The sequence below is a fragment of the Dama dama genome, chromosome 5 (assembly GCF_033118175.1).
Source record: "Dama dama isolate Ldn47 chromosome 5, ASM3311817v1, whole genome shotgun sequence".
In the NCBI taxonomy this organism is placed as follows: domain Eukaryota; kingdom Metazoa; phylum Chordata; class Mammalia; order Artiodactyla; family Cervidae; genus Dama; species Dama dama.
Genome location: NC_083685.1, coordinates 120,141,525 through 120,151,364, shown reverse-complemented (window position 1 = coordinate 120,151,364; position 9,840 = coordinate 120,141,525). Strand labels below are relative to the sequence as shown.

Here is a 9,840-nt window from a genome sequence, read left to right as displayed (position 1 = left end):
ACTACTAAACCCAGATTTCTGAGAACCAGAGCACCAAAAGGAAAGGAACAGCTCAACCCAGCAGTCACCTGAAATCAGCCAGAAACACAGGGCACCCCCACCTTGCCCTGCCCCTCACCTCGCAGTACAGGCAATGAACAGGTGGCTGCGTGTGGAGGACCACTGCTCCACATCCTCCCACCCAGGGGGGATGAGGGGGTGAGAAAAAGGGGTTTGGATCTGCGGGAACAGTGTGGCAGCCAGCACCCTCCTGCAGAACTCTAACCCACAGGCCAGGTGCCATGTGCCCGGCAGGCCTGCCTCATTTCCTCCTCAGATTCCACATCCCTCCCGCCGACCAGATCACACCAGCATTCTGGCTCGGGTGAGGACCCTGAGAATGGGATGAATTAAACAGTTCCAGTTCTACACACATTTCTATTTTATTATGGCAAAGGTGAAAATGCCACCTTCTCCACAACAACAACCAGTAAAATTTATCCCAAAAATAACTCAGTACAAAACAGGTCTGTTTCAGAATTTAAAAAAAAAAAAAAAGGGAAAAAGAAACCTTTACATGAATTTTAAATCCTATTTTAAAACATAAAAGAAACAAATCCATCATTGGCCACACAGCCCCAGTCTGTCACCCCCTCCCGCCAGGGAGCACGGACGAGACTTCTGGGTCCTGGTCCATGCACGGATTTGCTGGTCTGTTTAACTGGTGTCCATCTGAAACAGAGGAAGAGAGGTGCTCACTCAAAATGAGGCCCTCCTCCAGTTGGTCTGAGATTGACCCTCACCCAGCCCTCCTCTGTGACTTACTCTTGCATTATAAGCATCCAGCTGGGCATCTAATTCTTCTGCGGAAAGCTGCTGCTTTGAACTCCTGCCGGTGCCTCTGCCTCTGCCCCGGCTGCCTCCACGGGTGCCTCTCCGGGTGCCGCCGCCGCCACCGAAAGCTCCTGAACCACGGTTTCTAGTCATCCCACCTCTGTTTACACTAGCAAGAAAAGGAAACTTTGCTCACATGCCTGGGAAGACCAGCAGCGTGAGGAGACACCCCACAGGCCAGCCCTGACTAGAGAGGCCCCGGAACTCACCTCTGTGCAGGTCTCCGCTGCGTGTCAATCTGTGAGGTGACAAGCTGAATGTTCATGGGGCGGCCTGTGGCAGAGAACACAAGAGGGCCAGCTCCTGTTAGAGGACTCTGAAGCCTGCTAGGGGGCAGCACCCTGGCCTCCATGTAAGCACTGGAAAGGGACACTGTGCATCTCGACGCTCCCGACGAGAGGACAGCCTGGAAATGCTGGTGGGAGAACAGCCCCACCAGCGCCTCCTCGCTCCTTCTCATCCAGTGCAGCTGGGTGTCTGCCGGGTGTCCGGGGTGCCCAGGAGCAGAAAGGTACCTTTGTCTTTACGACTACAGCCCCGCACTCAAGAGTTGTACTATGGTGGTTCTGAGAAGGCTTCACAGAAGTGAATCTTCCGCAAGGAGCTGAAGGAGGGGAGGGATGTAGCTTGCTGGATGGGGGTTCACAAGAGGTTGGTCCAGATGTGTGGGGCAGCATGAGAGGTGGCAGTGTGGAAGAGAGACAAAGGGGCGAACGCAAAGTGTCCTCAGGCAGAGGGGACCCTACTCTTGCAGGGATGGGGCCAGCCTCTGGCTCCGCAAACTAGCTACAGCGCTGCAGCCTTTCTGGGTCCAATCCCAAACGCACCATCCAAAGGGACGCCGTTGTACTGTTTCATAGCTTTTAGTGCATCTGCCTTCCGCTCAAAGTGCACGTCAGCTGTTCCTAAACTGCGGCCAGATCGGTCATAGTGCACAGCCGCCTTCTTCAGAGTTCCAAATTCAGCAAAGAGCTCCTGAGAGTCAGAAAGAGCAGTTGTTAGCAAAGTAATTTTTCTTCTGGTGGCCCAGGGACACTCCCTGGAAGTGTAAACTACTTTGGGGGTATTTCCCTGGGAGGAAGACATACACGTGGTTGGGCAGGGCAGTGGCGGTGGGACCTGGGGAATGGGATGGGACAGGTGGGACAGCAATTTCCCAGAGCAGCTGGGCCCGAGGGCTCCTGCCCACTTGGGAACCTGACATCTGTACCATGATGCAGGTGAAGGATCACAAAGCCCACCAATGAAGGGCAAAGATTAAGTTGCTATCTTCTTCAACAAAGGAATATTTACAACACACCCAAGGACTGTGCCAAGAAGCAGCCAAGGCCAAGATCACAGAGCAAGGGGCTCTATCCACTTGTGGACCAGCTCCAAGGGCCCTCTGAGTGGGAGCCCTGACCCAGCCCCTCCCCCAGGGCAGATTCTGGCTCACCTTTCCCTCTCCTCCTACTCAAGCCTGCCGCAAAGCCTGAAGTCAAGCGCTGCCATGGAAACTGCCCTGACCTCAGGCAGGCTGGGAGTTGGAGAGGGAACCCAGAGTGTGGGGCTACTCCGGCCGCAGGCACACAGCGGGAAGTGGAGTTCACCAAAAGCGGTTTCCAGTGGATGCCAGAAACCACCTTAAAAAAAGTGTTGAGACACTGTGAGTGCTCACTGGCCTTGCTCTGTCCTCCCAAGGCAAAGTAAATGGCTGGGCTCTAGGAAATTGAACCCAGGAAGGCCCAGTACCCTGCCCAGCCATCTCCTGGACTGACCCCCAAGATGTCATTACTTAACCATTTTAGGCAGCAAGTTTAAAGGCCTTTGGGGTTCAACCAAAAAAAGAAAAGAAAAGGAAAAAAAGAAAAAGGGGAGGAAAGAAAGAGAGGAAAAAAAAACAGGCTTCAACCAAAGATGTTTGAGAATCATGCCACTAACAAAACCCAGGGGGTGAGGATAAGTGAGAAGACAGGGGATGAAATTACAAGTAAGACATAGGGCTTAAGGCAAATGGAGCCAGAGTGACGCTGGCACCATCCTGCTTCTGTGCTATATGAGGTCTACAAAGGAAGTGCTTTCTCCTCCCAACAAACCATTAAAACAAGCAAAAAGTAAAGAAAGCAAGTAGCCTAGCTCTTCCAGGAACAGAAATGGAGCCTTCAACCAAGTTTCTGTCAGAAGAGCTTGGGCCAGAGTGCCTTCATCTACAGAACATGTCTTAGCAAGGAAGAACAGCAGCGCCTCAGACTAAGCTGGGGCCTGTCTTCCAGCACAAACTGACACACTGGTCAAGCTTTCAACTCTAGCTCGACCTCTGCTCTGCATTCCTGGAGCCCCTCACAGGGGACAGTGGCTGGCCCTTGGGTGCCTGGGAAAGCTTGTCGTCCCAAGGTATGTGGGGGGGATTCAGGGCCAAGTCCCAAACACCACAACCAATTCAGTGCGGAGTGACCCGCCCACCAAGAAACTCCAGTCCCTTACCTGAATATCAGCGTCGGACACTCCAAAATCCAGATTTGACACCAGCAGTTTCCCACCGGTCTCCACGCCGGCACCACCCCCAAAACCGCTATCGAAAAGGTCATGCTGCCATTTGTCAGGAAGTTGTTTCGGCTGAGGGAAAAGAAAACACAAGAACAGAAAAAGATCTGTGAGTCTCACTCCAGGGCTCGCCCTCGCCCCCATGGCCACAGCAAGACCCTCCCCCCATCACGGCGGGGAGGCAGGCGCTGAGAGAAACCCGCAGCCCCCGCTTCTCGCCCGCGTCAGGCCGTACCCTGCCGCCAAGGCCACACGTCCCGCAACTTCTCGATTCCCTCCAACCAACTTCCCGCCACCGGGGCGGTCGCGACAACCAACGGCCCCTCAGCCCTCAGCGCCGTGAGGCCGGGCGCCCTGTTAAGACAAAGGCCGCCAGGGTCTCCGCCTTGGGGCCCACCAGGCGTGCGACCTTCCCGCCCGCCGAGCCGGCCGGCGCCCGCGCCCCCCGGCCCCGTCGGTCGGCCGGCCGCCTGGCCGGTCGCCCGTGCGCCGCCCTGCCGGTTCGCTCCCTCGCCGCGGCCCGCCACCCGGTCTCCACACTCACCCTGCTGTAGGGCGCCGGCCGGTTCCTGCCGCCGCCGCCCGCCGCGCCGCGGGCGATAGCCGGCCGATTCCGAATGGGTCCGCCGCCTCGGTTCACTCGCGCGGCGGCCTGGGCCCCGCCGCCGCGGCCACCCTGGGAGCCGGCCCGGCCGCGGCCCCTGCCCCCGCCGCGGCCGCCTCGCTGGCTCCGGTTCAGCTTAATGATGTCGTCCAGAGACATATCCATTTTGTCGGCCATGGCGGGCGCGGAATCGGCCTCGGCTCGAGCCCGCGCGTCAGCACGTCGGCGCGTCACTTCCAGCGCCGCTCGGGGGTTTTCCGGTGCCGCGTCCTCAGAGCGACCGCGGATTGGCTGCTGGCCTTCGGCGTCTCAGGGGGCGAGGCCGCGCGTGCGCGCTGAACCAAGGAGCTCGGCGGGCGCCTCTGAGAAGTGCCGAGCCGCTGCCACAGGCGTTTATATACCTTCCCGCGCGGGGCCGGCGCTGCCAACTGAAGGCGGGTGGGGCCGCGCGCAGTTAGATCGGCGGGGGCGCGGCCGTTGGGGGCGTGGCCGAGCTTGGCGCCCCTCCCTTGCCCCTCCCCCACCGCACCAGGACCCCGCACCCTAGTCCGGCGGCCCGAGTGAGTGCGGCCCGTGCGGCCCGCGCCGGGGTTGTTTCCGGGGTGACCTCGTAGGCAGCGGGCTTGGGTCTCCATCTCTCAGCCCCGTCAGTCGTGTCCCTTTCGGAAGTAGCGCACGGCGCGTTTCTGCGGTTGTTAAAGAAAGCTGACGACCCCTTCTGCGGATGTCGGGGCAGAAGTGCGGTGTTGGCGAAGGACCAACACCGGTCCTCCCAGTCTTCCCGAGGACCCGGCCCCCGCCCCAGCCCCCTTGCAGACATCTCTTATTGCCCTTCGGCGGCCACTGTTGCCTGCGCTGGACCCTTGGGGCGACACCCCTTCTTTGGTTTCCAGGTGCCGTAGCTCTGCAGACTCAGCACAGCCCGGTGGTCTCTTCCCTCCCCGCAGGCTCCTCGCGCCATGAAGGTGAAGATCAAATGCTGGAACGGCGTGGCCACTTGGCTCTGGGTAGCCAACGACGAGAACTGCGGCATCTGCCGGATGGCCTTCAATGGCTGCTGCCCGGACTGTGAGTGCCCCCTGCCCGCTGTCTCTCGAGCTGTGCCTATCCTCTGGCCTTGGCGTGTCACCAGAAGTACTTGCACAGCGTTCCTGGGGTTTGGTTTCCTCTTCTCAAGAAAAGTTGATAGAGAAAAGCCAGGCTGTTTGGGCCCATATTTGTACAAAGATCCCGTCAAAAGTTTTGTAAGGAAAAGAGCACAGTTTCCTATCCTGATAAAAGTCACTATGAGACACGTGGAACACAAAGATGTGTTAAGACATTTTATTTGAAAAATTCAAGTCAACAACAAAAAATGTAATGTTACAAAGTTTCCCCCTCAATCCAGCACATAAACGATGAATAACACGTTTTCATATCTGGTTGTTTTTGCCCAGCTGTTTTAAAGTAAATGCTAAATGTCTCCTGCCTTGTCAGGCCGGTTCTTTACCACTGAGCCACCAGGGAAGCCATAGTAAATGCTAAATGTGATGCCCCACTTCAGTGCTGACTTTTACCCAGCACTGTTGTCACCTCAGACAACATATTGACTTACCGTTGCCCCTCATCCCTAGTCCTTGTTCAGATATCTTTAGTTGTCCTCAAATGTTTTTTTATTGTTGGGTGGTGTGAGCCAAGACCCAAAGTGTGATCACTTTTTCCCTTCACTACTTAATCTAGAATAGTTTTGCTTCAACTTCTCTATCGCCTTTGAGACATCTAATTATTTGTTTTTATTTATTTATTTTTGGCTGCATAGGGACCTTCATTGCATTGGGCAGGCTTCTCTCTAGTTGTGTTCCATGGGTTCAGTTGTCTTGTATCATGTGGGGTCTTAGTTCCTAGACCAGGGATCAAACCCACATCCCCTGCATTGGAAGGCAGATTCTTAACCACTGGACCACCAGGGAATTCCCTGTAGACATCTGATTCTTTCAGAACGTGTTGTCTTGCAGAGTGCCTGACCTCAGGTTTTATCAGATTTCATCTTTGCGGTGTCTGGCATTGTTCCTTTGTCTCCAGTGTGTTCTGTGAAGTGAAAGTATTTGGGTCAAAAGGAGATTTTTGCACCAGTGAATGTAGTTTTTAGTCAGACCCAAGTGAACCAGAAGCAGCAGGAAGGGTCTAAGACTTTGCCTAGGGAACGAAGGTGTTCCCAAGAGAAAGGTGAGACTTGGGGACCACTGAGAAGTCAATGACCGGGCCTGTACTGTGGGGCCATGAACATCAGAAAAGTACTAGATCTTTGCTTCTTACAGTGAAATTCAAATAATTGAATTTTAGTGCAAATATCATTTTATCCTAGTCTTAAATCTTTACATCTGATGAGAGGAAATCTCATCACCTATGGGCTAATCCATCCTGATTTAATCAGGCTGGGATATAATCTTAGGAAATCAGTGATTGATTCTACTTGATGAGATTTTATGTAACAGGGAGAGAGAATAGAACACAAGGTCTGGCTTGGTTTAATCCATTCAAAACCACCCTTTTTTTGGAGGGGGGAGGGTTCAGTTGGGTCTTGTTACTACATGCAGGCTTTTTCTAGTTGAGGGAGCACTACTCTAGTTGCGGTGGCTTCTCTTCTTGCGGAGCACAGGCTCTAGGCGCACAGGCTTCAGCAGTTGCATTGCTTGGGTTTAGTTGCTCTGCAGCATGTGGAATCTTCCAGGCCCAGGGATTGAACCCATGTCCTCTGCATTGGCAGGTGGATTCCTATCCACTGTACCACCAGGGAAATCCTAAAACCACCCTTTCTCAAAGGTACAACACAGGTTATGGGTAGGTACTTGCAACTTTCTCAGCAGCAGATGTGGCTTCTGAAAAGAAAAGTTCTAGGGTAGCATTTATGTGGTCATGCCCTTGACTCAGTGTGGGTGAGTGAGCCTGTGTGTCAAAGATGGCACTAGGGGTTGCATGCAGCCTGTGGAACCCAGTGTGTGGGGCTGGCTGAGGTGTGCTGACTGCTGGGAAGAGGGGGGTTTAGAGGCTGCACTTTGGATTTGCTGGTTGTGAGCCAGCTGTAATGATCAAAGCGTTTGGTCAGCCCAGGGTGCCTTCTCTACAGATCAAGTGATGCTGGATTTCTCTGCTGAGATGGAATTCCTACGAAGAATCCAGAGTGACTCAGACTGTGATAAACCCGCTGCTTGTCTCAGGGCTTTGTGAGTGAAAGTCTTATGGAGAGGATCCCACCGACACTTAGCATGAGTCACTGTCAGCATGGAAGGTGATGTCAGATTCCCCACGAATGGACACAATGGTTAGGGTCCTCCTGCCGGTAGGCTAGCTGGGCCCTGTGTATCCTCTTGCATCCTCTATTTGTTAGGTCTCTAATGTGTTAGGGGTGATTCCAAGCATAGTTCTGCTGAGGTTGGAAAGACCCTGGGTGGGGGTGAGGTGGGGGTGGGAACCAACAGAAATCAGGTGTCACACCCTGTGGGCTCCTGGCACAGGGCCATCCATCTCGCCCTCCCACCCCAGCCTGGGAAGCAGAGTGAGCTAGATAGTTTTGTATTTGCCAAGTAAATTGTTTTTTGGTTGTTTTGTCATAAAAGATTCAGAAAAGGAGTGATGTTTTGTTTTAGAGAGGATTACTTTTAAAAGATTGAGGGTTTGCGGGGGGTGGGGGGGAAGGATCCATGGAGAAAGGATCCATGTATATGTATAGCTGCGTCCCTTCACTGTTCACCTGAAATTATCACAATGTTGTTAATTGGCTACATCCCAATGCAAAATAAAAAGTTAAAAAAAAGATTGAGAAACACTGCCCCAAACAAGAGAGTAAGAAGATAACAGTGCCCATCTGTCTGACTCCATAGGGTGAATGTACCACTGTGGGGCAAGGGCTGCTCCCAAACTGGGAAGGAGGTGCAGGTTTTCAGCAGCCATTGAAGGATATTTAAGACCTGGCACCCACACCAGCCTCCTGGTCGGCGTGCTCCCTTCAGGCACTGGCAGCTGGCCTCGTGAGTCATGTGGCTCCGGCCTCCTGTCTGTCGGTGAGATGTCGGTGGGGTGATGGAGACTGCGGAGCACTGTGAGGTTTAGACAAGCGCTCAGATCAGGTTTCCAGCTCCTTGTGCAGCTCAGAGCAGGTGCTCCATTAGGTCTTGCAAGCAGTGCCATGTGGCTTAGCCATGGTGTTACCTCTTTAAGTCAACTGTCCCTGTGTCTGGTGTCAAGAGAGACGACCAGGACCACAGGTGACCAGGCCAGCACTTAGGAACTACTTCGTGGGCAAGATGTCTCCTGTTCACCCCAGCTTATCTGGCTGGTGCACTGTGTGCCCTAGTGACTTCTGGATTTGGCTCATGCTTGATAGGCATGAAGGGCCCCCATGGCAATGGTTTGGGGGAATGGCTCCCCGAGAGAGGGTGGAGGCAGCAAGCTGCAGCTCCCCTCTGCTCATGGGGACCTACCTGCTTGTGGCTGGGGGAGGACATTGTACTCTGCCGGCACCAGCTGTGTGTAGGGTTTTCTAGATCCTTAAAAATCAGAGGCTTTGTTTTTCTTGATGCTAGGCCCTCTTCACAGCAGTAGCATTTGCAGGTGTGTGGGCTGGAGGGCCAGCACCAGGTCCTTTGGACCTTGGAGGTAGGATAGAAATGGGAAGGAAATAGGAGGTAGTGCCATGTCACTCCCAGCTGCCAACAGGCTGGGCCATAAGCACCTGAGTCCCCGACCTGCTCCCTGGCACTGAATTGGGTCCCTGCTGCCTGGAGATGGCGACATCTAGTTTCTAAGGCCCCAGCTCACCTCACCTTGATCAAGAGGAATGGTTTGCCGCTCAGAGGCAGGTCACCTGTGCAGGCGCCTTGACACAGTGATGTAACCTTTTTGGCATCACGGGTGCCAAATGGCAGAGCTGCAGTGTGTCTGCAGATGGGCCCAGGCCCTGGGAGGCCAGTGGGTGGGGGTTCGGCCCCGGCCAGAGCTCTTCCTGCTGCTGAGCTCCCGGAGAGCTGCTCCCGCATGGAGGTGGAAGCAGCCCGGGTGGTCTTTGCAGAGGTTCATGTAGAGGCGGCTGCCCGGCCGAATCCGTGGTTTCTTTCCGGATTCCTGTTCTCTCTGAGCCCTGAGGCCACCCTGGGCACGCTTCCCCCATCGGACTTGTTCTGTGCTCTGGGTGACTCACAGGCCCTCTCGTCCCTCCCGCAGGCAAGGTGCCGGGTGACGACTGCCCGCTGGTGTGGGGCCAGTGCTCACATTGCTTCCACATGCACTGCATCCTCAAGTGGCTGAACGCGCAGCAGGTGCAGCAGCACTGCCCCATGTGCCGCCAGGAGTGGAAGTTCAAGGAGTGAGGCCGTCCGCGCTGCCCAATGCCCCTGCCCTCACCCTGAGATGGCCTCGCCCCCACAGTGGCTCTGGGTGGCTGTCTCCTGCACGGGGACAGTCTCCTCTGGGCTCTGACAGGGTTGAAATGAGGACTGGAGCTGCGTTTGTTTTCTCCCATCACAAGGTTGACACTTTTATCCAATAAATAAAACTCATTAAACCACCTAAGCCTGGCCGGAGGCTCCAGTGGCTTGTTTTCTTGGTGCTGAGGCAGCCTCGGTGTGCGACAGTATGAAAACTCATGAATAAACATCCCAATGCGATGCTGAGAGGCCCTGAGTCACACCCCTGGAGAAGGAACCGGGGATCAGCCAGAGGAGCCAGGGTGGGAGGAGTGGGCTTTGGCTGGAAGAGCCTGGTGGGGTAGAGAGGCCGGGGGCCTGCTCTTCAGGCTGGTGGCTGGGACCCTGGCTGGACACAGCTGGCAGGCACTGCCATGCTTCCTTCCTCTGGAAGGCTGT

The 9,840-nt window shown here is 54.9% G+C and overlaps 2 protein-coding genes across 3 annotated transcripts; one reads left to right on the top strand and one right to left on the bottom strand.

The window, feature by feature from the left end:
• Positions 1-403: 403 nt before the first annotated feature.
• On the bottom strand, positions 404-4,340 carry ALYREF (Aly/REF export factor). Its single transcript, XM_061144515.1, has 6 exons — positions 3,941-4,340; positions 3,337-3,468; positions 1,701-1,848; positions 1,083-1,146; positions 805-982; positions 404-711 (listed from the first exon to the last, which is right to left on the bottom strand). The coding sequence occupies exons 1-6, from the start codon at positions 4,175-4,177 to the stop codon at positions 697-699; spliced, it is 774 nt and encodes a 257-aa protein (XP_061000498.1). The 5' UTR covers positions 4,178-4,340; the 3' UTR covers positions 404-696.
• A 27-nt stretch (positions 4,341-4,367) lies between these two features.
• ANAPC11 (anaphase promoting complex subunit 11) lies at positions 4,368-9,547 on the top strand. 2 transcript variants are annotated; one of them, XM_061144518.1, is made up of 3 exons: positions 4,368-4,560; positions 4,894-5,068; positions 9,200-9,547. In XM_061144518.1, exons 2-3 carry the CDS (start codon positions 4,960-4,962, stop codon positions 9,343-9,345), a joined length of 255 nt encoding a protein of 84 aa, XP_061000501.1. In that variant the 5' UTR covers positions 4,368-4,560; positions 4,894-4,959; the 3' UTR covers positions 9,346-9,547. The 2 variants fall into 2 exon arrangements, with proteins under 2 accessions (XP_061000501.1, XP_061000499.1); XM_061144516.1 differs by having other exon boundaries at positions 4,372-4,560; positions 4,948-5,068.
• The last annotated feature ends 293 nt before the right edge of the window (positions 9,548-9,840 follow it).

Bases quoted from the DNA above. Each gene is read 5' to 3' on its own strand.
- ALYREF (XM_061144515.1), bottom strand. From the start codon at position 4,177: ATGGCCGACAAAATGGATATGTCTCTGGACGACATCATTAAGCTGAAC. The intron at 3,469-3,940 runs GTGAGTGTGGAG...CTTTTCCCTCAG, and splicing joins GGCCGGCGCCCTACAGCAGG to CCGAAACAACTTCCTGACAA. The intron at 983-1,082 runs GTGAGTTCCGGG...TTTTCTTGCTAG, and splicing joins CAGCGGAGACCTGCACAGAG to TGTAAACAGAGGTGGGATGA.
- ANAPC11 (XM_061144518.1), top strand. From the start codon at position 4,960: ATGAAGGTGAAGATCAAATGCTGGAACGGCGTGGCCACTTGGCTCTGG. The intron at 5,069-9,199 runs GTGAGTGCCCCC...TCCCTCCCGCAG, and splicing joins CAATGGCTGCTGCCCGGACT to GCAAGGTGCCGGGTGACGAC.